The 24676-nt window shown below is 39.0% G+C and overlaps 1 protein-coding gene across 2 annotated transcripts in view; it reads left to right on the forward strand.

The window, feature by feature from the left end:
- Positions 1-24676, forward strand: part of Exoc6 (exocyst complex component 6) — a 151189-nt gene that overhangs the window by 47098 nt on the left and 79415 nt on the right. For both annotated transcript variants that reach the window (XM_005352193.3, XM_005352194.3), the window contains exons 5-12: positions 889-934; positions 4773-4977; positions 6369-6524; positions 10482-10550; positions 14984-15067; positions 20594-20640; positions 20774-20894; positions 22636-22707. In XM_005352193.3, the coding sequence (XP_005352250.2) occupies positions 889-934; positions 4773-4977; positions 6369-6524; positions 10482-10550; positions 14984-15067; positions 20594-20640; positions 20774-20894; positions 22636-22707 (800 nt within the window). The remainder of the gene's footprint in view (positions 1-888; positions 935-4772; positions 4978-6368; positions 6525-10481; positions 10551-14983; positions 15068-20593; positions 20641-20773; positions 20895-22635; positions 22708-24676) is intronic.

Here is a 24676-nt window from a genome sequence, read left to right on the forward strand (position 1 = left end):
CTCTTTAGGAAGAGACCTAACCCTCCATATAATACCATGCATACTAGTTATGTGATAGAAAATTAGTTTAGAATATAAATGATATTGTGTTAACCTTGAAGACACTTCTTCACTGGATGCTTTGCCATTTGTCACCTTGGACAGTAAGCCTAAATGTGTGTACTGGTGGAGAGCTGGGTTCAGCACACACCTTAGTGGGCTGTGAAACTGAGATGCTGGATAGTGGCTCTGAGCACGTGTGAATACTTACTCTTCATCACCACACCCAGAGCCTCCCCTCCCCAAATCTACCCTTTTGATGAACAACACATACATTTCCCCATGTGTCAATCGTTATGGAAGATATTGGGATTACACAGTTCAAAGTTTATTATTTTATTGAATAATTATGTTTCTGAGGCTTTGTGGAAGCGTTGAAATAAATATTCTTTGCTGGATTTATTTCGACTGTTGTTAGAACTCACTGTGCCATTAGCATTTGACAGTGTTTTTTCTTTGTAGATTCAGTGTGAATTTCCTTGTAGTCAGTTATATTACAGTCATGCTATTTATGTTGAGTCAGATGAATCTCACTGTCACTCAGTTTTCTTTCTCAAGTACCTAAAATAGAAACTTCTAATTCTGGAAAGAGATATTAGTAGTTTCTGAATAAAATAATTATTAATAGGTTCCTGTCTCATTGCAGGTATCAGTATATATAAGCGTTCCAACTTTAATATGTTAATGTATATAATGTTCAATATGTGCAAATTAAATCATTTCCATTAACAACACATATAACTTTTATTCAAGAATATTAGCTCACCACGTTGTAGTATAGAGAAGACTAACAAGTTTGTTGTGTCAATGTTCTTTTCTTACGAAACTCAACTGTTGTTTTTACTGCAGTGCTGGAAATGTACAGCAAGCTGAAAGAGCAGATGAGCATGAAAAGGTGAGCCCACTTCTCTGCTGTCTCATGAGCACAGGGCATCTCTGTCTTCAGCCTTTTCATGCAGCGTGCTTGTCATATCACCCAGTAAAGCAGACTGTAGCCGTGTACTTACAAGTGCTTGTCCTTTAGAGGTGACATGAAAGATTGATAGCACTGATAAAGAATAAACAGACAACTCAACAGGAGTCAGGATTTTGTTAACTTACTGATGTATTTTGTGATAATGAAGGGCCGAGTGTGGGATGTGGGCTGGAGGCAGAGTACAGGTGGTTATAAGCTGACGGCCAGGGCAGCGTTCTTCACCTTCTGCCTCGTAATAAAGACGAAAATGATGTTGACTGAGGTGTCTGTCCTACCTGGTCCTGCAATCGTTCAGTCCCAAAGAATCGCACAGAGGTCTACATTAATCATAAACTGATTTGCTCAGGATTCTTATTAACTCATAACTTACATTAACCATAATTCTTGTCTGTGTTAGCCACGTAGTTTGGTACCTTTTTTGGCGAGGCAGTCACATCTTACTTCCTCTGTGTTAGGGTGATGACTGCAGACTGAATCTTTCTTCTTTCCAGAATTCTCCTGTTCTCCTTGCCTGCCTATACTTCCTGCATAGCTACTGGCCAATCAGCATTTTATTAAAATACAATTGGCAGGGTATAGACCGTTGTTCCACAGCAAAATGACTCTTACTGTTTTCCAGTCTAGGGGCTTATCTGTTTTTTCAGTGATATAATCTAATAGTTATAATCAGATTTTCTCTACCATGCCCCAAATATTATCTTCTTTCCTGCCTGAAAATTTAGTTCTTATGTGCTTTTTTTGTCCATTTTATTTTACTAATAAAGTCCAATAATAATGATTTTAGAGACAGGTCTCACTCATCTTGCAGTGTGGCCCTGCCTTCCAGCCTCTCCAGTGCTGGACTGAAGGTGCCAGGCCTCACATTTCTGAAGATGCTGCCCTCCCCTCCAGCTGTTCTTTTGCTATTCATGAAAAGGCCAGGTCAACTCTTGTAACTCTTTTTTTTTTTTTTTTTTTGGAGACAGGGCTTTTCTGTATAACCCTGGCTGTCATGAACTCAATTTGTAGACCAAGGTGGCCTCGAATTCACAGAGCTCCGCCTGCTTCTGCCTCCTGAGTGCTGGGATTAAAGGTGTGTGCCATCACTATCTGATTGGGATTACCACTTTTAATCTGTTTTCTTTGCTCCTTTTTTCTGATTATTGCTGTAGAGTCATGAATATTTTAAAAATAAATGCCTTAGTTTATTATTAGCTTTATTCTATTTGATGTACAGATTGTTCCAGTTTAGTGTAGAGATTTTTCAAGCCAGTTTGTGTCCTCTTTGTGTGCTTTCCTGCTGTACAGTATGATGTCCCTGGCTCTTACTGCGCTCTTCTGCCCGTGCCTGTGTTTAATAGTTCCATTAGAAATAGTATTGTTACCAGACAGCAGCACTATTTAGAAACTAAGATTTGCCTGCAACCTGGGCTCATCACACTCTCACTCACATGTGCACACACACACACACACACACACACACATGCACACATACACTCACACATATGTATACACACACACACACTCATGGGGTCAGGGTGGCACATGTGTGAGCAAACTTATGAGCTTTCTTCTCTGCAGGTGTGTTCTCTTATGACCTCTATCTTCCATGGTTGCCATTGGGAAGTCTGAAGTCATTCTCATTTCTTTTTCTTTTGTTGCTTTTTTTCTTTGCTTTTGTTTTTTGTTTTGTTTTGGTTTTTTGTTTTGTTTGTTTTTGAGACAGGGTTTCTTTGTGTAGCCCTGGTTGTCCTGGAACTCACTATGTAGACCAGGGTATCCCCAAACTCACAGAGATCCATCTGCTTCTGCCTGCCTCCCAAGTGCTGGGATTAGAGGTGTGCAAAACCAGCATCTGGCTTTGTTTCTTAACTTTGTCCTTAAAAAACAAACAAAGAACAACTGTGTCCTCTGTGTTCTGTAAATTTTTAATGATAAGTTTTAATGGCTTGTTTATTTTCAGTGTGCCTGATGGGTTCTTGGGGAACCACCTTTTAAAATAGTCTGTATTTATTTTATGTACTCGAGTATTTTGCCTGCATGTTTGTATGTGTACTGTGTGTGTGCTTGGTGCCTGCAGAAGCCAGAAGTAGATATTGAATTCCCTGGGCCTGGAGTTACAGTTGGTTGTGAACTGCCATATGGATGCTGGAAACCAAACTGTGGTCCTGGTCCTCTGCAGAAGGAGCAAGTTTCCTTAATTGCAGATTCATTTCTTCAACCCTGGGAGCCACACTTTAACTTGGAAACTAATCTTTAATCTGATAATGCACTAGGAAATTTTCTTGATATAAATTTTCGTAAGAGTACTGACCTATTCCCTCCCCCTCCCTCCTTACTTCTTCCCTCTCTCCTTCATTTTCTTTCTTCCTTCAGAAACTGCATCTTACTATATCCCACCATATGCTTGAACTTATGACTGCTCTGCCTCAGGCATCCAAATACTGGCATGTGGCAAGCTTTCTTGTCAGACTCTTTGGACCTTTAGTCCACAAATAATTATCTGGAGACTTATTATTAATTTTGAAATCTCAGCTTTAGCTTAGGCTTTTCCCCAACTAGCTCTTAAAACTTAATTAACCCATAGTTTTTAAAAGTCTGCATTCTGCCACATGGCTTGGTTACCTTTCCTCAGTGTGGCATGTCTGACTTGCAGTCTGTGATGAAATCCTCACACCTAGATTCCTCCTCCCCTTTCTCTCTCTCCCTGGAAATCCCACCTAGCCTCTCCTGCCTAACTATTGACCATTCAACTCCTTATTAAACCAATTAGAAGGTGTCTTAAGCAGAGACACATTTTTACAATATACACAAATATTCTGCAATACTGGTGTGACAGACATGAGCCATGCCTTGTCACAAGTTTTGATTTGTTCTTTTTTTCTATTATCTTTCAGTTTAAAGTATTTTCTGGTTTTCCTTGGATCTTTGAAACTTAGGATATTTATATGTTTATATGCTGGATCCTGAAACCATTTCACTATGACATCTTGACCAAGTTACATACTGTTTTAGTTTTCTTATCATAACATATAAATAGCATTGGTTGCCAATAGATTATACCTCAGAGGGTTGAAAGAAAGAATTAGCCCATGAAGGTCTGTTTCAGTTTCTTTGGGGCAGGAGCTCTGGTTTACTAATTACTGCACACCTGACATGTCCAATAGTGCCTCATAAATAGTGGGCATGCAGAAAGTGTTTGTTGAATTGGAAGAAATCACTCAGCAAGTGATTTTCCTCTTAGACTTGAGGCACTTAGTGATATTTCTAATTAAATAGTAGTATGACATTTTCTTAAAACAGTTAAATAAATTTAACATTTATTTAGAATGAGACATGTGCTATAATTTTTGATGGTACCATTGTGTGGATGGATATAATGTAGGAGAGATAGTAAGAAATTGTATAGTGAATAATTTAGCATTGTGTTGTGATTTGTAAATTTGTTTAGAGTTAAGACATTGCAACAACTATGATAGTATTCCTCATGTTATAGATTTCGTTGGAATTCAGTTTATGTTAGTAGAAGCCCTGAATGTTAGCTGCTAATGTGTGTATAGTATATATGGTTGTGTTTAGTAATGGGGCTAAATGTTATTTTCTCACTGGGGCTGTATGTGGAGCCCAGGGCCTTGTGTAGCTAGGCAAAGATCCCAGCACTGAGAGCCCAGATGCAGTCACTCCTTTTTGAGGGGAGCATCAGACTGATTGATTATTTGGGTCTCCTTATGTAGTTAATTGACATGAACTTTTTACAATTCCCTTTAACCTCTCTCAGGTATTATTCTGCACTTCAAACGATGGAACAGTTGGAGACCGTGTACTTCCCCCGGGTCAGTCAGTATCGCTTCTGCCAGCTAATGATAGACACGCTTCCTAAACTCCGGGAAGATATCAAAGAGATCTCCATGTCCGATCTCAAGGACTTTCTGGAAAGCATTCGAAAGCATTCTGACAAAATAGGTGAAACAGCCATGAAACAGGTGAGTCTAACATTTCAGATTAATATTCTTGATGTCTGGGATGTAAAACATGTCCAGGGCTTCCCTCTCAGCATGCTTCCTTGTGCGTAAGCTTAACGTTTTCTAATCATCCCTGGTTCTCTTTTAGAATGGTTTTTCCTTGCATTTTCTTTGGAATTACAGATATTTTAAAAATTTAAGTAAAGTCAGTTTAGCTGATTTCTTCAGACATTCACCAGCTGAACTCCCAGCAGTCTGTTTTTTCCTTCACATGGTTTTCCGCCGTCAGATCTGCCTTAACAATAGGTGCCAGCCAGAGTGGAAACAGCTTAAATTTTTTTATGGTTTATTTAACTTTATTTTTTTTATGTGCATTGGTTTGAAGGTGTCAGATCCCCTGGAACTGGATCTTCAGACAGTTGTGAGCTGCCATGTGGGTGCTGGGAATTGAACCCGGGTTCTTGGGAAGAACAGTCAGTTCTCTTAACCACTGAGCCACCTCTCCAGCCCGGTGTTACTTTTTTAAAGATAGATCTGTATTATTTTTATTATGAGTATGTGCACGTATCTGGGTGTAGGTATGTGTATGTGAGTGCAGGTGCTAGAGGCAGTCAGAGATATTGGATCTCCTGAAGATGTGGTTACAGGTGTGTGTGAGCTGCCGGAGATGGATGCTGAGAACTGAACTCTCAGCCTCTACAAGGGCAACAAGTGCTCTTAGCTGCTGAGCTTTCTTTCTACTTCCCATAAATTGTTCCTTTTAAATAAGATTGATAATCCTTTATAACAGAATTTGAAAGTGAAGAAAGTACAAATCAGGAATTAAAAAGAGGACATTGTTGCAGATCTTACACCTACATTTAAATAATTATTGGAGTTTTGGAGATGGCTTGGTTGGTAAAGTGCTTGCTTCTCAAGCATGAGGAGCTGAGTTTGATCCCCAGAACCCACATAAAAGAGTCAGACATAGTGTGTGCTTGTAATCTCAGCCCTGAAGAGGCAGATATGGACAGATCACTTGGTCAGCCCCAGGTCTCAGTGAGAGACTTTGACCCCACATGCACATGCTTCCCCAGGCCCTGAAACAGGTTTATAAGAAACAGTTTTATAAGAAACAACTTAAAAAAGGGATATGTTATGAATAATTTTGAGACAGGGAGCACTGTACATGGACTCACAGCTACAAATCTAACACTTGGGAGGCTGAAGCAGGAAGACCTCAAGTTTGTGGTCAGACTGAGATACATAATGAGTTCCAGTTCAGCCTGGTTATATAGCAGGAGCCTGTATCAAATATTTAAGTGGGTAGTTAGGTAAATGGATGAGTGGGTGGATGAGTGGGTGGATGGATAGTAAACGGTGGTTTTGACTAGAATCAATTTTGAATTTGAACTTTGTCCTCCTTAAAATAGGCACAGCAGCAGAAAAGCTTCAGTGTTGCTCTGCAGAAGCAAAATCATGCAAGGTTTGGGAAAAATATGCATGCAAATAATGACAGAATTCTAGAAGAAAAGAATGACATTGTATTGAAACATGTACTTGAAGAGGAGGCTGAGAATGATGAGGAGGTAATGGGTTTCTTCCTTCCCTTATTATTGAATTTATAAAACACTGTGTTTTCCATGTCCAATTGATTTATGTCCATCATTTCATAGTGGACAGCGAATGATCTGAAATATTAGACAACATAATTGATAGACAAACAGGATATTGCAGACTGTATTTTTGTAGACAGTAGAGTGTAGCTGTTTGGTATAATTAGTAGTAAAAATAAATTTAATCTTTTTTGTAGTAACCATATTTGAGCTAGCTGAGACAAGTTTTTATTTCATAATTTTTGACTCTGTTATTTGGCCCGACTCTGGATAGCCTACCATTTTATTTTATATCATATTTTATTTTAGTTTATGTGTGCATATGTGTAGTGTCGTGTGGTATATTTGCATGTGAGTGTACAGGTACATCTGGATGTGTGTGCATGTTTGTGTTGAGGCCAGAGGTGAACATCAGGTGTGTGTGTGTGTGTGTGTGTGTGTGTGTGTGTGTGTGTGTGAAGAATGTATGTGCCACAGTGGATGTATGGAGGTCAAGGAACAACTAAGCGGGGTTGTTTTTTCTTTCCATCTTTTAGATAGGTTCCAGGGATCACCCAGGTGGCCAGGCTTGTGTAGCAAACACAGAGCCATCTCATTGATGACACCTCAGTTTTTCGGAGACTGGGTCTCATTGGGCCTGGAGCTCTCTGATTGGCTAGGCTGACTGGGGCATGAGTTGCAGACACTTGTTCCCCATCCTGCAGTACTGGGGTTATAGTTGGATGTTACTACTCCCTCAAGTTTATGTGGTTCTGGGGATCCAAAGTCACTTCCTTATACTTTTGTGGTAAGCACTTAATGGACTGAACTGTCTCCCCAGCCTTCTGCCACTTTATTTCAATTTGTGTTGAGGGTTGTAGCTTCTGTTAAGCTTTACATTTTTAAAATTAAATATTTGAAAATTCTGTACAGTATATTTTGAGTATACCCTCCATCCCAGCTCCCCCTGTTGTCACCCTTTTAACCTTCCCATCCCTTCCCACTAACTTTGAGGTTACCTCTTCTTCCTCCTCTTCCCTCCTCTTCCTCTTTTCCCTCCTCCTCTTTATTCTCCTCTTCCTTCGTCTTCCTTCTATCCTCAATGAGTTCAATGTGTGCTGCCCAGCTTGTGTTGGGGATGGGGCCTTCCCTGGCCTGTGGTTGACCTACCAGAGGTCACATCATTAAAAAAATGACTTTCCTTTTCCCAGCAGCTGTCAAATTCTAATAGGCTCAGCTAGAGCAGGGTTATGTGTCCACCTCCCCACTCCATGCTGGGATTTTGCCTGGCTGGGTCTTGCACAGGTATTTTGCATGCTGCCACAACTGCTGTGAGTTCATATTACGTCTACCCTGTTACTTCTGGAAAACACTGCTTCCTTGACGTTGTCTACCACTTCTGGCCCTTACAGTCTTTCACCAGCTCTTCCACAGGACCCCTGAGCCTTTGGGTGAGGCGTTTGATGTGGATGTCCAACTTAGGTTTGGGCACTCGCAGCCTTTTGTTGTCTGCATGTTGAACAATTAGGGTCTCTGTGACTGTCATCTCTTTTTAAAAATTATTTATTTATTTTTTTATTCTATGTGCATTGGTGTTTTGCTAACATGTATTTCTAGGTGAAGGTCTCAAATTCCCTGGGACTGGAGTTATAGACAGTTGTGTGCTGCCAAGTGAATCCTGGGATTTAAACCTTGTCCTCTGGAGGAACAATGAGTGCTCTTAACCACTGAGCCATCTCTCCAGCCTTGCTAATTGTTTTTTTTTTAAATCATATCTGTAAACCTTGAAATTATTTTAAATTTATTTTTTATATCCAAACTTATTATTTCATCCTATTGTTTTTTTTAAACCTTCACCATGGCACAGTCATCTGTTGAGTCTGTCTTGTATTATTATTAATATTTTGAAATATTTATATTTTTATTATTTATTTATGTGTGTGTATCTTGTGTGATTGCCCACAGAATTCAAATGAGGTCATTGGATTCTCTGGAGCTAGAGTTTCAGGCTGTGTTTGTTGAGGCTGACCACAGAAATATCCTTGACACTGTCCACTTTAGCCTCTCAGTGGACTCAGAACTGCTTAGCCAGCCAGCTAGTTCTGGAGGCCGCCTGTCTCCACAGTTTGGGAGGGGTGCTGGGATGACAAGGGGACAACACACCTGCCTGACCTTTACGTGGGTCTGGGGTCTGAACTCTGTCCTTCACTGGGTAACAGGGCAAGCAGTTTACCCCCTGAGCCATCTCTCCAGTTCCCGTCCTTTATTCCAAACCAGTGTTTTTAGAGGTAGGGATAAGGACACACAGCTCAGTGATACAGTGCTTGTGGGAGGTTAAGGGAGATGGACAGCACGTGTTGCTTTTCATTCTGATAAATCCCTGCATACCTGAGGCTGAAGTTGTTTCCTATAATAGTTGTAATTGGAGACATAGAATTGGATCTTCTTAGGTTAAATTTCGAGATAGTGTACAAATTGCAAACATGGTTTCAGTATGAGACACTTTCTAAAATTGATGTCTTTGTTCTTAATATTTAGAGGATTTTGTATTCTTTTTTTTTTCCTTTGAAGACGTGGATGATAAGAAGTCAATTCTTAACTAGTTTCCCCTGTCTACCTGTTGGTGATATTAGAATCATATGTTAGCTCTAAGGTCATTGCTTAAGGTACTTTGGTTGTTTCCTATTCTTTTGGATCTCTTTTACTATTTCTATATTTTGTTTTCATAATTTTCCCTAATAAGTAAGAACATAATCTATTCAGGATTTGTGAGAATAGAAATGTGCTCCTTTTTTAAGAAAAATTCACAGATTTCTCAGTTTGAGAGACTTTATATTTTTTGTTTTCTGTTTGTTTGTTTTTGTTTGCTCTTATAGCCCAGGCTGGCCTCATACTCACAGAGATCCCTCTGCCTCTGCCTCCCAAGTGCTGGGATTACAGGTGTGTGTAGCTGGAGGCTTTTCTCTGTCTCACCTGGGCCCATTGGACCAGTTTCTCTCCCAGTCCCCACAAATGCTTATAGAATAATCAATCGCTCAGAGGCTAATATTAATATAATTGGTTAGCCAATGACTAGCCTTCACTTGTAAGTTAACCTGTTTCTAATAGTCAGTATAGCTCTGTGTGACAATGGCATTACGTTAGGTATTCTGGCATCCTGTTCTATGGGCGGCTCACTGACATCTCTCTCAACCTACCTTTTTTCTTCCTCTCTCTGCTTGGATTTTTCACCTAGCTATATTCTATCCTGTCACAGGCCAAACGAGGTTATTTATTAACCAGTGGGAGGAATGCATGTTCACAGCCTACAGAAGGACATTCCACATCAGGCATGCACCACCACTGCCTGGTTTCTTTATGGGAATACTTTTTTTTTTTTAACACTGTAACATAATGTGAATAATTTTTGTATTATATATTTTAGAAGCTGGCATGCATCTTAAAATTGATACACAAATTTTAAGTAGTTATGCATTTTTTTAAAAAAAGGTCCATGAGAAAATAGTGACAGTTTCTAATTTGAAACAATGGTTTTGCTTTAAATGGAACTTTGTTTAAAGCCAGAATGTAAATTAATGAATTACCTCAAACAAGGCCGTAATGAATATGTACTTATTACAGCAATTTTCTGATACTCTGCTCAGCATGATACAGATATGTTTTCTACTCAATGGTAGAGTGCTTACTTAGCAAGTGCAAGGCCCTGGGGTCAGTCCACAGTATAGGAAAAAATTATTTTTCTCTATAATCTGTAACAGTCTACAATAATAATAAACATATAAGAAATAAGCTACAAAACCACCAGAGAGAAATGACATGGGATTGCATTTATATTGTATGCCTGGGAGAATTAAATAAATATTTTAACAGTCCGTGAGTTGATGTTTGATTTTAACTTTGTATTATCTAATAGTATAACCTATCGTTTTTAAAAATAGATTTATTTTTTAGGTCTTAACTGTTCAAGATCTCGTTGATTTTTCACCTGTTTACCGATGCTTACACATTTATTCTGCTTTGGTGAGTATTTTTGTCAATTCTGACCGTATGGAGTCCCACGGTGATGTGCTTTTGATATGCTGTGTGTATCATAGTCTTTGTCTATACTGGGGAATGGGACGTCGCAGAATAACGGCTTTGGTACTTTCTGAGGACAGGAGGAGATTGTACTTCCATCTCCCTTTCTTCCTGAGGTTGACTTATAGTTACTTTTTAGTATTTATTTCAGTGTGTGCTTGTTAATACTTTTGAGTAAGCAGTCAGTTACCCATTTTTAAATAATTTCTTTATTAAGATGTAATTCAGGACTGGGGATGTAGCTCCATTGTACAAAGTGTCCTTGTAGCATGTATGAAGCTCTGGGTTCTAGCCCCAGCACTACCACCAAAAAGAGAGGAAGGAAGAAAGGAATAAACTCGTGTATGTGTGTGTGTGCACATGTGTGTTTATATGTGTACTTGTATATGTCAGGATACATAAGTGTGCATGCATGTGTATGTGTGTGTTTGTATGTATGTTGAGACCAGAGGTCAACTTTCAGAATCATTAGGTGTTTTCTACCTTGTTTGTATGTGTGTGTGAATTTAGAGGCCAGAGGACCTTGAGTGTCATTCATTCCTCAGGTACTGTGTACTTTGGGCACTGTAAAAACGTAATACTCTGTCTAGGCCATGATGAAGTAATTCTTCCTCTCAGTCTTTCAAAGCTGCTATTTTCTTTTTTTATAATGTCAGGTGATAGTTATGCATTTAACTGTATTTGCACCTAAGACAAGTGGAGGCTAAGCTGGAATGTTACATAACACTGGGAATAGGGTTCCTGTTGCCTTGCCTATGGGCTTTGGGCGTTGGTTGTTTTGTTTTTAACTCAGTCTCATTGACTTTGAATCAAACTGAATATATTAGCCTTCTAAGTTCACTATACTGTGGTTTAATTCTTTGACTGTTCCTTCCAATCTTACTGAGTTTGGTAGAGAACGATTTTGTGTTTGGTAGTACTTAGCTTTTCTATCCCTCCTTCTCTTTCTCCTGTTTCTCCCCCCTTCTCCCTTTCTTCCTCTCTTTCTTCACTTCTCCTCCCCTTCATTTTTAAGTGGATCTTATATAGCCCAGCCTGGCCTTGAATTTATTGTGTGGTCAGACCTTGAACTTGATTCTCCTCTCCACCACTGGCTGGTTTTCTTGGTTCTGGAGATTTAACCCAGGGCTGTGTGCATGCAATCCCTCTACCACCTGAGATACATTCCCAGTGCCTTAGCTTTCTTTACTTTTATTTTGAGACAGGGTCTCACTAAGTTGTCCAGGTTGACCTGAATTTGTGATCCTTCTGTCTCAGCCTCTCGAGTAGCTGGGCTCACATGTCTGTGCCATCAAGTCTGGTTGATGTTTTACATTCCATGTCTTTTATTATAACCAAAGTTGAATTATGTTATACACTACTACTTCTACTTCTTTTATTTTTTCTAACATATTGACTTTTGTGATTAGTTCTTTTCTGATAAGGTTATTTCTTTTTTAAAAAATCCCATTTCTTTCCTTTTTTAAAACTTCTATTCTCTTATACATTATATCCTGGCCACAGTTTCCCCTTCCTCCTTTCCTCCCAGTCCAGTCCTGCCCTCTACCTACCCTCTCTGCCAGATCAACTTCTCCATTTCCCTTCAAAAGGAAGGAAAGAAGGAAGAAAGCAAGCAAGTAGGCCTCCCAGGGCTTTCTACCAAACATGGCCTAACATGATACTATAAGGCTAGGCACAGACCCTCATATTAAAGGCTAGATGAGGCAACCCAGTAGAGGAAAAGGTTCCAAGCACAGGCAAGAGGGTCAGAGACACCCCCTTCACCCCCTTCCCCACCTCTGTTGTTAGGAGTCCCACAGGAGCATCAAGCTACACACTCACTCACAACATATATACAAAGGTTTAGCTTAGACCCATACAGGGTACATCAGTCTCTATGGTTTTGTGGGCCATGTTCTTTAGACCTAGACCCCTCTGGCTCCTACAGCCCTTCCTCCATCTTTTCTTCCAGGTTCCCCTGGCTCCTCATAGTGTTTGACTGTGGGTCTCTGTATCTGCTCCCATAAGTTGCTGGATGATGCCCCTCTGATGACAATTGGGCTAGGCACTGATCTATGAGTATAGCAGAATATCATAAGGAATTATTTCATTGATTTTTTTTTTTTTGCAATTGTGTTTGGTTCTATCCTGGGTCTCTGAGCTGTCCAGTTCCTGGTTCTCGGTCATCTAGGTATTTTAGGCTGGAGCTCCTCTTGTGGTGTGGGCCTCAAGTTGGACCAGTCATTAATTGGTCACTCCCACAAGTTCTGCACCAGCACATCTTGCAGGCAGGATGGATTGTAGGTTGAAGGTTTTGTATGACTGGGTTGATGTGCCAGTCCCATTGTTAGGAAGCGCTGGTTATAGAAGATGACCAATTTGGGCTCTTTATCGCGTATTACTAGGAGACGTTAAAGGCAAGGCCCACAACCTCCCTCAAGAAAAAATTCCCACACCTCCCTTTACTGCTGAATCTAGTGTAGCTTACTTGTAATTCTAGCCTGAGGAGGAGGCTGAGGCAGGAGGATTACAAGTTGGAAGACAGCCTGGACTACATAGGGGAATCTGTCTCAAAAAAGACTGGCATTTTGAAAAGTGTCTGTTTTTTTTTCTTCCCCCCTGGTTCATCTTAATGGCACTCTGCTTTACTGATTTGGATATATTTGCTTCTCTTGTGTTTCTCACAGACTTGTATATTTCTCTTGCATGTGTGCAGTGCTACATTAGTGGTCATGGATTGCTTTTATTTGTGCTTATTTTGGATGTTTCTATTTCTCAGTTTTCGAAGAAAAAGAACAAATGGGTAGAGAACTTCAGGACTTAGTTTTTGATAGCAATAAACAATAAATATTAAAAACCATTGAATTAATAATAAAATGTTAATCCAAAAAATGAACAAACAAAACAAAAATATTCTATTATATAAAAATTTAAAAGATATTGGCTTCACATACAAATTTAAATTTATCTTTTATTTACTTGTCATTAGAATAGAATGTTTATGCTGTTTGGATCAGTTAAGTACTAATTAGAATAATTTATACCTGAAATGAAATAGTAATTTTAACATCAAGATTCTTGTAAGTAAGTTCAAAAAAAAATGATCACTAAAACATTTTAATTAGAAAATACAACATTTAGACAAGACACATTAAATCAGGTAAAATTGTGTTAGGGTAGTGTAATGCTAGTGGGAGTTCAAAAGTAGAGGGATGTATGAGCCATACACGTGAGAACTGTCCATGTATCTTAAGTAAATGATGCTTGGCTCTGCTTCAGTGAGGTTATATTTTATATTATGCCTAATGTCCTATCTTCTGCATTTGCTCAAACTCTTAGTAAAAATTTTTTCAGTTAATGTACTAGAATTGCATAATCAGTAGCATAGTTATTTTGGAGTTTTTGGTAGCTGGACCACAAGAACATTAGAAGGCTTTACATAGGAGATACTTAAGTTTTTGTTTTTATTTTTTGCATTATGAGTTTATTTTAGGTTACATTTAGGAAAGTAATGGTTTATAGCTACTTAATATAAAGAAAATAAATCAATTTTTTGTTGAAAGTTTTTTATTTTTAAATTTCCCTTTTTTCCCCCTGTGAAGTCTTAGATGAAGAGGAGAATGTGATTCCCAACTTTTTCTTTGTTTCTGAAAGGATTCTTACTGAGCAGATGGGATGGAGATGTATCTGAATTTGACATCATCCATTTATTTGTTGGATGGTGCTGTGGTTGGAAGTGTGAATTGTGATAGAATAACTGAATGGCACACTACGGAAAGCTCTCTTAGGGCCTTGACATCCAGGAGGAGTCCCAAAGCTGAGTAACAATGTCACAGAGAGAATGAAAACTGGGAACCGCCCACCAGGAAGAGCGTGTGTGAAAGCCTGAAAGTGGAGGAGGACAGTGTAGTGGACACACTGACGGTGTGGACGGTGAGGTGGACGGGGTGACGGTGCGGACGGTAAAGTGGATGCACCGACACGGTGTGAATGGTGAAGTGGACGGGGTGACTGTGTGGCTGGTGTGGAGAGAGAGGCCAGCTAATAGTTTGACAATTTTTTTTCTTATTTAGCATTATCATCAAGACCTCCATTTTTAGTTTGGTCAGAGAAAAGCTTGTAAAGTTTAAGTGGTAAAGTAGGAAAATGTATAATTGCTTGAACTTTATTTTAGGTAAATTTGAAATAAAGTTGCTGGTTTTGTGTGTGTGTGTGTGTTTGAGCTATAATGCCTTTGTCTTACTGTCAGTGTGAAATGCCATTTGTCATTTATGTTCCACTTTGGAAAATGATCATGACTCCCAGAGGATGAAGAAGGCTCTCTCAGCAGGGAGGGCAAGGGAAGGAGGGAGGTTGGAGATGGCAGTCTTGACCATCATTCTCCTGACATTCTTTAGGGTGATGAAGAAACGTTTGAAAATTACTACCGGAAGCAAAGGAAGAAGCAAGCACGCCTGGTTCTGCAGCCACAGTCGAGTGTGGTGAGTGCGAGCTCCTGTGCCGTGACCTGTGCCATCAGCCTGTCCCTGGCTGTAGTTTTCCTGTGCCGTGACCTGTGCCATCAGCCTGTCCCTGGCTGTAGTTTTCCTGTGCTGTGACCTGTGCCATCAGCTTGTCCCTGGCTGTAGTTTTCAGAGCATGTAAATATTTATTGAGCACCTACCATTTCTAGTAATTGATTTAGGTGCTCACAATAGTGAGCAAAGCTGGGTCAGTCCCTTCTCTCATGAGTTTATATTCTATTAGGAAAGATAGACGTTGAATTAAATACAGATGAACAAGCACAATGTCAGGCAGCGGTAATTTGTTTCTCACACTATGGTAAATTATGTGCTATGATTCTTTGTCACACTGAACAAAACAACTGAAGACAGTAGATAGACTTTTTTTGTATTTTTATTTTTAAATATGTGTATGTGGCTGGGGTAGGTTTGTTTATGTGATTAGGGTTACCTTCAGAGGCCAGGAGAGTATGAGATCCCCTGAAACTGGAATTACAGGTGGTTGTCAGCCTCCTCATAGGTGGTAGGAACTGAACTTTGGTCCTCTGTAAGAGCAGCTAGGGCTCCTAACCACTAAGCCATTTTTCTAGCCTCTGTATAGATTTTTTTTAAATTAGATTTTTCTTAAATGTATTAGGGATCTGCCAGGAAATATAATTAAGTCAAAAACTTTGATTGTGGTGACATTTACATGACTAAATGTATTTGTGAAAGTTCATAGACAATACACATGAAAAAGACCTCAAAATACTGACTATAACCTAAGTGAAGGCAGAAACCCAGGTAGGTTTAATGAGGCATTGAGTGTAGCTTTTATCCTAAAAGGATCTCTGGGATAGGAAAGAATGATTTTGAGTGATACAGGGTCAAATCTAGAGCCCTTCAAGCAGATGTCCTGAATGAGGTCTCCTTTCTTATAATCAGGGGCTTTAGGGAGTGTAAAGCCCATTATTAAGATAATCAATAGATAAAGCTATCTAAAAGCCTCTCTCAACAATTAATGACAAATAAACTAGCCTTAAAAACAGACAAGAGATTTAAATGGACGTCTTATTACAGATACACAAATGTTCATTATAACTTTTCATCAGGAAAATATAAGCAAAAGCTACAATGAATTACTGCCATGTTATGGATGCCTTACATTAAAAAGGTTGACAGTATAAAGTGCTGGTCAGGATGTGGGACTCAACAACTGGATTTTCTTATACTTATGGTGGGTATAAAATAATATTACTGGGAAATGGTTTGACAATTTGTAATAATAAATTATTGTACAATTCTACAGTCCCCCTAGGTAGTTATTTATGAGAAATGATAACATAACTTTCCATAGTGACTCACATATGACTGATTATAGTAGCTTTATTCATAAATACCAGAATCTAGAACCATCCTCAATATCTGTGAACTCATTAGTAGACAAATTACATCATTATGAATAAACATGTTATTGTGCTTGGATATATAGAGGAACACACAAATATGGCTACATTTTTTAAGCACCATTCTATATGAAAACATTCAGATATATGAAATTGGTACAGTGTGGCTTATGTAACTGAAATTTTTGAAAAGACAAAAACCATAGGACAAAGTGGGTCAGTGGGGGTCAAAGACTAGGAGTCTGGCAGAATAGTTTACTGCAGAGGCGTGAGGGAGCTTTGTGAGGTATATCTAGAGATATGTGCATATCTTTGTATCTTGGATGATAATTTTAGAGCACATAATTTTGTCAGAACTCATTGGTAGAGTGCTGGCTTAGCATGCTTGAAGTTTTGAGTTCAATCCTAGGCAGCACACCAACAGACGAAGACAAAAATAAATAGATCCTAGAAGTTCTTAGAGGGATGAGATGCTCTAATAAGCCTGCAGCATCCTCAGCTCTGAAGGAAAGTTCCTGTAAGGCTAGGGTTCAGTGTCTAGTGAACACTGATGTTGTGTTACTTGTTCCATGAGCTTTGTGGAGTAACTTCTTGAAGAATAAAAACCATTTAGTGGGGTTAAAAAAAAAACAAGCCTGGAGTAATGAAATAAAATATCTATCTATCTAAGTGTTGATTATTGTAAACCTATAAACGTTTGATAACATTAACTCAGACATTCAAAACAGAATTGCCATGACTCCAAGGAGAAATGGAAAGAACCCACAAGCATAGTAGATGAATTATAAACCAAATAGACAGAATTCCATTAAGATGCAGGATATGCTTAGTGGGCTTAATTTACTGGGGTATAGGGAACCTCGTTTTTACAGTTGAAAAAGCACACTTTACTCAAGCATATATGTAATGTTTGAATTTTTTGTCATAATACTATGCTATATAGCAACTATCAGAAAATAACAAAACTTTATATTATGTGGAATACATTTTCTTTTTGCAGTGTTAGAGACTGAACCTAGCTCCACAAACATTAAACAATTAGTACTATGTCACTGAATAATTCTGTCCCTTTGCATTTTTTTTTTAAATCAGTGGTTAAAAGTTACTCTTCTGGAGGAACTGACACCTTCTTATGGCTTCCTTGACACCACATGCACATGATACAGAGTTGCGCACTCAAGCAAATACTCATACCCATAAAATGAAAATAAATATTCCTTCCACCCTGCCCCGTGTGTGTATATGAGTGCTACAGTACATTTGTGAGATCGGGGACAACTTGAAGGAGTTGGTTCTTTTTACCGTTTGATTCCTGGTGACTGAACTCATATTGTAGGCTTAGTGGCAAGTGGCCTTCACCTGTGAGCCTTTTGGTCAGCACTTGTCCTGTTTTTAAGTTAAAAAGTATTAACAAGGCAGGTGAGATGACTCGGAGGATAAGGGCACCTGCCTCCAATCCTGAGACCTGAGTTCAGTGCATGGGACCCACAGGGTGGAATAAAGAACAGGTTTCTGCAAGCTGTTCTCCATACGTGTAAACAGATACACCTACATAAATGTAATACAAATAATTAACACAAAATATTAATGATCTCACTTCCTTCAACTGAAAGAGACCCTGATGTTTGAAAATCTTACCACATTTATGGGACCCACTGTCTTAGTTTCTTTTCCAGTTGCTGAGATAAAATAACCTGACAAACTCACCTTGGTGTGGGGGAAGATTTGTGTTAGCTCACAAGTCCTTCGAAGCAGGAAGACCACAGCTTCAGGAATGAGAGAGCTGGCCACATTAAATCCACATTTAGAAGAGCGCAGGGGCTCCAGGCATGCTTCTCCTCCACTCTCTTTTTTAAACTGGATGAGTGAATGAATAAATGAATAAACAGATGAAAATTCAGGCCTCAAGTGCAGAAAGTAGTGCTGCCCACTTTTAGAGTAGGTCTTCCCAAAATGAAGTAATCAAAGTAAATCCTCCCAGAAATGCCCATAAACCAACTTAACCTAGATAATCTCCTACTGAGGCTCCAGACTGTGCTGACAAGTAAAATCAGCCGTCATCTAGAACTTACTTGGGATATAAGGTGGTTCATATAAACAAATTTATGGATAAAAATCAGATAGAGTTTTCCTCTGCTTTTGTTAAGGTTTATCAGACAATTGTTCATGTTTTTCAGTGTCTGTGAATGTTCATGTGTGTGCAGGTGCACGTGGTGGGTGAGTGTGTGGCGGGCAGAGGACAACCTTGACTGTTCCTTAAGTGCTGTCCACCTTGTATTTTAGAAAAAGAAATTTTTAAATTTAAATATAATTGTGTCACTTTTCTTCCTTTCAACTCTTCCCGTGTCTCACCTCCTTCTCAAATCAATAACCTCATTTTCTTTGATTATTATTGCTATGTATACATCAATATGACCTGTTGAGTTTATTTTTGTTGTTTATGTATATGTGATTTCAGAACTGACCACTTTGTACTGGATTTTTTTTAGAGATACAGAATTATCCATTGGCCTGGATCTTGCCAAGTTGACTAAGCTGGCTAACTGGCAAGTGAGCCCCAGGGATCTGCCTGTCTCCCAAGCACTGGGACTACAAGCATGTGCTACAATACCTGACTTTATTTGATTTGTTTTTTAGAATTTTTAATTACATGTGTATGTTTGTGTGTATGAGTATGTGAATGTGGGGTGCAGGTGCCCATAGAGGCCAGAAGAGGGCATCAGATCTGGAACTGGTTGTAGGCCATCTGACATGCAAGCTGGAAACTGAACTTGGATATTCTGCAAGAGCAGTAAGCATGTTAATTGCTATACCATCCCTCCAGCCCTACATCTGGCTCTTTGAACATAGCTTTTAGGGACCTAAACTCAGGTTCTCAGGCTTGTAAACAGCCACTTTACCAGCTGAGTTATTATCCTGGCCCACACTTTTTTTTCACATTTTCATGTTTGTATGTGTTGTGTATTTCACAGTTTCATGTGTCTCTACACGTTTTATCATGTGTGTATGTGTGTGTGTGTGTGTGTGTGTGTGTGTGTGTGTGTGAATGCATGTATGTACATGCCAGTGTTGTGGAGGCTGGAGGTTAACGTAGGGATATTATCCTCAATCTCACTTTCACTTTATTCTTTGAGGGAGAGTCTCTAATCAAACCCAGAGCTCACTGATAGTCTTACTAGCCAGTGTACTCTGGGGACCCCCTTCCTCTTCTACTGAGTCTAGAATTCCTGGTAGGCTGCCACGTTCACCCAGCATTTACATGAGTTCTGACCCTCACACCTGCCAAGCAAGACTTCAGCTATCTCCCTAGCCGTACTCTGGCCCATTTGTTAGCTAATTGACTTTAATTATAGATGATATAAAAGTGTTATGGGTGGTACTTAAAAGGTTTTGGGCCTGGCAATGGTGATGCACACCTTTAACCCCAGTACTTAGGAGGCAGAAGCAGGCAGATCTCTGTGAGTTCGAGGCCAGTTGTGGACGACAGAGTGAGTTCTAGGATAGCAAGGCTATTACAGAGAAACCTTGTTTCAACCCCTCCCCCCAAGTTTTTTGTAGAGGATATAATGTTCTCATAGCTAATTGCAGTCTATCACCTGATAGCTGTGTGAGAATAGATCATAGTGGGAAGCCTAGAATCTGAGACTATGGAGGATGGTGGGGTATTAGCTCAAGTGAAAGACAGAAGTAGCCTCTGAAATCCCACTTACCTTTAGACTTATTTAATATCTCTCTCCTTTGGAATGCACATTCCATGAGGGCCTGCAAGATGGCTTAGTGAGCAGGATGGCTCAGTAGGCAGAGCTGCTTGTCTGCTTTTGTTTGATTCCTGGATCCCAAGTGAAGGCGGAAGGAGACAGCTAACTCCATACAATTGTCTTCTGACCACCCCATGTACTGTGGCGTATGTGTCCATATATACACACATACAATAATAAAATTGTTTTTGAATGTACAACCCATGAGAGAAAGAGATTTTTGTTAATTTGAAGTATCTGTGGTACCTTATTAATAAGTAGAACTTAGTAGGCTCTCAATAAATATCAGTCAAGTTATAGTGACTTGAAACTTTTGTTACTGTATTTATTGTTTTAAATTGATTTTTATTTTTCATTTTCAGCATGAAACAGTTGATGGCTATAGAAGATATTTCACTCAAATTGTAGGGTATGTATATAATATGGAAAAAACTATTACTAATTTTATTAAAGTTTGTTAAATGTCAAAAATAATTATTTTCTACTTGAACTTTCGCCCTTTCTTCCCTAAATACGTGCTATGTTGGTAATTGCCATTGTAGGTTCTTTGTGGTGGAGGACCACATTTTACACGTGACCCAGGGACTAGTAACCAGGGCATACACTGATGAGCTGTGGAACATGGCCCTTGCGAAGATAATTGCTGTCCTTAGAGCTCACTCCGTAAGTCAGACCATTTACATTAACAGTTACGATTCAGCTTGATTTGTATAGTGTGGAAAGCTGCATCTTTATCGTCCTCCCTCTCTAGGCAATTGATCAGATTTGTAAGGAATAACATCAAAGCGTCTGCCTGGTTATATCAGGATGCAGTTCTGGAACTGCCTGGGGCTTCTCAAGATGCTTTTTTTTTTTTTTTTGGTTTTTCGAGACAGGGTTTCTCTGTGGCTTTGGAGCCTGTCCTGGATCTAGCTCTGTAGACCAGGCTGGTCTCGAACTCACAGAGATCCGCCTGCCTCTGCCTCCTGAGTGCTGGGATTAAAGGCGTGCGCCACCATCGCCCGGCTCTCAAGATGCTTTTATTTGAGCCTTACAGAAAGGGAAGAATTAGGCTAGTCCCACTAGTCTCAACTGACCTCTTCATTAGACCACCGAGCAACACTGTGAAGAAAGGGGTTTTAATTATTTCAGATTTTTGGTTTCCAAAATCAACTCTACCATAAAACTCAGTAAAGCTTGTTTGAGAATATTTATAGATTTTAAAATCTACAGTTTTTACAACTTGAACTCACTTGAAATAATAAACTTTCATGAGAGATTATTTTTTAATGGCTTAAAATTAAATGACCAACTATTTTCTTAATGCCCTTTGTGGAAACAGCTAACATGCTAGAGCTGTAAGCATTATTAGGTTCATAATTGGTCAGTGTGACTTTAACTGAAGATAGTTTTCCAGTAAAGTAGCCTTATATTTAAAATTTTGTAATCAATTACTATAATTGGTAATTAAGATTTAAAAGAGGTGAAAGAAAATTTTATCATATTTAGATTACTAATATACTTTATGTTTATTAGAAGTATAGAATTATGATAAGAAGTATAGATTTGTGAAACATTGCAATAAAACTTTAAAAAATATTTTAGTGAATAAAGTATTTTGGGGCTGTTGGGCACGAAATCCAGGGCCTCATGTATACTAGCAGGTGCCCTGCCCCTGAGCTAACCCCTGAATGCTGCATTTTATCATGGCTTATATTGAAATCAGCTCTAAATAATACATTTATGCTATAGTCCTCTTAATTCCATGACATTAAATATGAAATTATAACATAGTAAATATAAATCATGTTCAAAATCTTTTTGTTGTTGTTGGCTTTTTGGTTGTTTTTCCAAATAGGGTTTCTCTGTGTAGCCCTGGTTGTCCTGGAACTCACTCTGGAGACCAGGCTGACTCACAGAGATCCATCTGCCTCCCGAGTGCTGGGATTAAAGGCATGTGCCATGACCACCTGGCTCACATTCAAAATCTTAAGTGTTATTAAGAGGCGGTGTATTGCTCTGTTCTTTTAAAAGTATTAATTTTCTTTCAGCTAGTTACTAAGAAATACCTAAATTGCCACCTTATATTGGAAAAGGTAATATCTGTGTCTTTTGTTAGGTGGAGTAGAAGTGTAAGGTGTATATGGAGACCACGGCTAGCATTTGGAACTAGTTTCTCAGCAGTCTAAAGATTTGCAGACACAGCATCCCTTCTTTCACATGACCTTTTACACAGCATGCTTCGTTCTCTTAAACATGTAACTGAGGCGAGGCAAGCACCTTGGATCTAAGGAATCCAGATTTTAATTTTATTCTCAGACTCCCAGAATGAAGGAAAAGTTTCAGGTTCTTATTTTTTAATTTTAACTTGTTTCTATTTTTCTATGTGCCACCCCTGCCCTGCCCCTCCCCCCCAATCCCACAGTCTTATTGCACTGACCCTGACCTTGTTCTGGAGTTGAAGAATCTCATTGTCATTTTTGCGGACACTTTGCAGGTGGGTGTTAACCTAACATGATTGGTGGCAATTTCAGGTGTGCAAAGACATAAAAAATATAGGCTATATTTTATTGTATTGTAGATTAATGGTAGTAAGTCAATAGTAAAAAAAAGTTTACTTATAGATTGACATTCTCTTACCCAAAACTATATGCAATGCTTCCTTTGCAGTTTTGAAGCTTGGACAAAGCTCAGGAGACACTGGCACCTTTTAAAATACGAGCCATTTCAGTAAGAATATAGTCTTTTTTTAACTTTAAAAAAGGCCAGATATGGTGGTGCCTGTCTGTAACCTCTGCTTTCAGGAGATTATCAGGAAAGTCTTGAGTTTGACCCAGCTTTGGCTAAATAGTGAGATCTCAGGGTCAGGGTAGGTAATTACCCACTACATAGGGAGATCTCATGCTGCTGTTGGTGAGGTGGCTCAGCAGTAAAGGCAGCTGCTACCAAGTCTAAGGCCCCGAGTCCCATCACTATGACCCACATAACGGAAGGAGAGAACTGACTCCCACAAGATGTCCTCTGACCTCCATGTATGCACCCCGCACACACAGGTAAATAAATAAGTACAATAAAAAATTTCAAGGTACCAGTAGTTTAAAAGTATTTCAGAAATGCTAAATGAAATAAAACAGGTGTTTCTGTCAGTTCTCAGAACAAATGTATACCTTAGTCTTCCAAAGGGACATGGTTTTGTATTATTTCCCAGTATATGTGACTATGTAGTGTTCCTTAATCATGTGATTGACTATGCAGTGTTCCCTAGTATAAGTCACAATGCAGCATTCCCCAGTCATGTGACTATGCATTATCTCTAGTACATGTGACTATGCAATATCCCCAGTACATGTCTCTATCCATTATTCCTGGTACATGTGACTATGCAGTATTCCCCGTACATGTGACCTTTGAACCTTTTTCTTTCTCTTAGAGCATTTTTTTAAATCTGTAATTTTAAAAGCTATGTTTTGGGGCTTGAGAGATCCATCATCAGTTAAGAGTCCACTTTGTCCTTCTAGAGGACATGAGTTTGGATTCCAGCACCCTTGTCAGGTGGCTACAACGATCTGTAAGTGTAGCTCTAGGGAATCTGATGCCTCTGGCTTCTGGGTACCTAGACACATGTGGCATACACAGACAGACATACAAATATGCTTTTTATGGTTTGGAAAATGGTGGTATGAACTATTTGCTTCATTATAAGAGTCTTTGAATAGTTGTTTTCTTCTTAAAGAAAAGAAAATATTTAACCAGCTTCTTTGTAAATTATTTTATTACCTATTGATTAATTTGAAATTTGATATCCCCAGAGTAATGCAGAATGTCTTGGTTTTTTCCCATAAATTTTGTGATATGTGTATCCATCATACTGATCTCCTTGCATTGATAAGTTTTGTTTGGGGCTTTCTTAATTTTAGGGGCTTCTCTGTGAGCAACTCAACTCAGCTTTCCTTACTGAATGAAACATTCAGAGTATGCTGTAGAGCCGTGGTTCTTTAAGCTGTCGTTAGTCTGTCAACTGCTTGTTAGGTTCATGACAAAATAAAGTGATGGGATCATGAAGCACAAAGTTTAGCTCTGTTGCCATCTTTCTGGGATATGCAAGATTTACTCCAGTCTAAGTAGGATCATGGGTTTATATTGTAGTCCAAACGCCTCATCTCCTTGTAAGACTATTGCAAACAGTTCTAAGACCAGTGTTTTGAAAACAATTGGATCTAGAGTATTTGATAGATTCTACACTACAGAGAACCAAATAAAATTAAGGAGGTTTAAGTAATGGAGACATTAGAAAAACAACAATGCTGTTACGTAAACTTTTGAAAGCACAGTTTTTCGTTGAGACCACGTCTTGTGTCTTGTTACGTACCCCAGGCTAGCCTTGAATTCCTTGTTTCCTATCTCCACCTCTTGATAAGCTCCACCTGCCTAGGTCTTCCTAAACTTAACTACTGCTTTGAAATAAG

Source organism: Microtus ochrogaster, chromosome 8 (genome assembly GCF_000317375.1).
Source record: "Microtus ochrogaster isolate Prairie Vole_2 chromosome 8, MicOch1.0, whole genome shotgun sequence".
Classification (NCBI taxonomy): Eukaryota; Metazoa; Chordata; class Mammalia; order Rodentia; family Cricetidae; genus Microtus; species Microtus ochrogaster.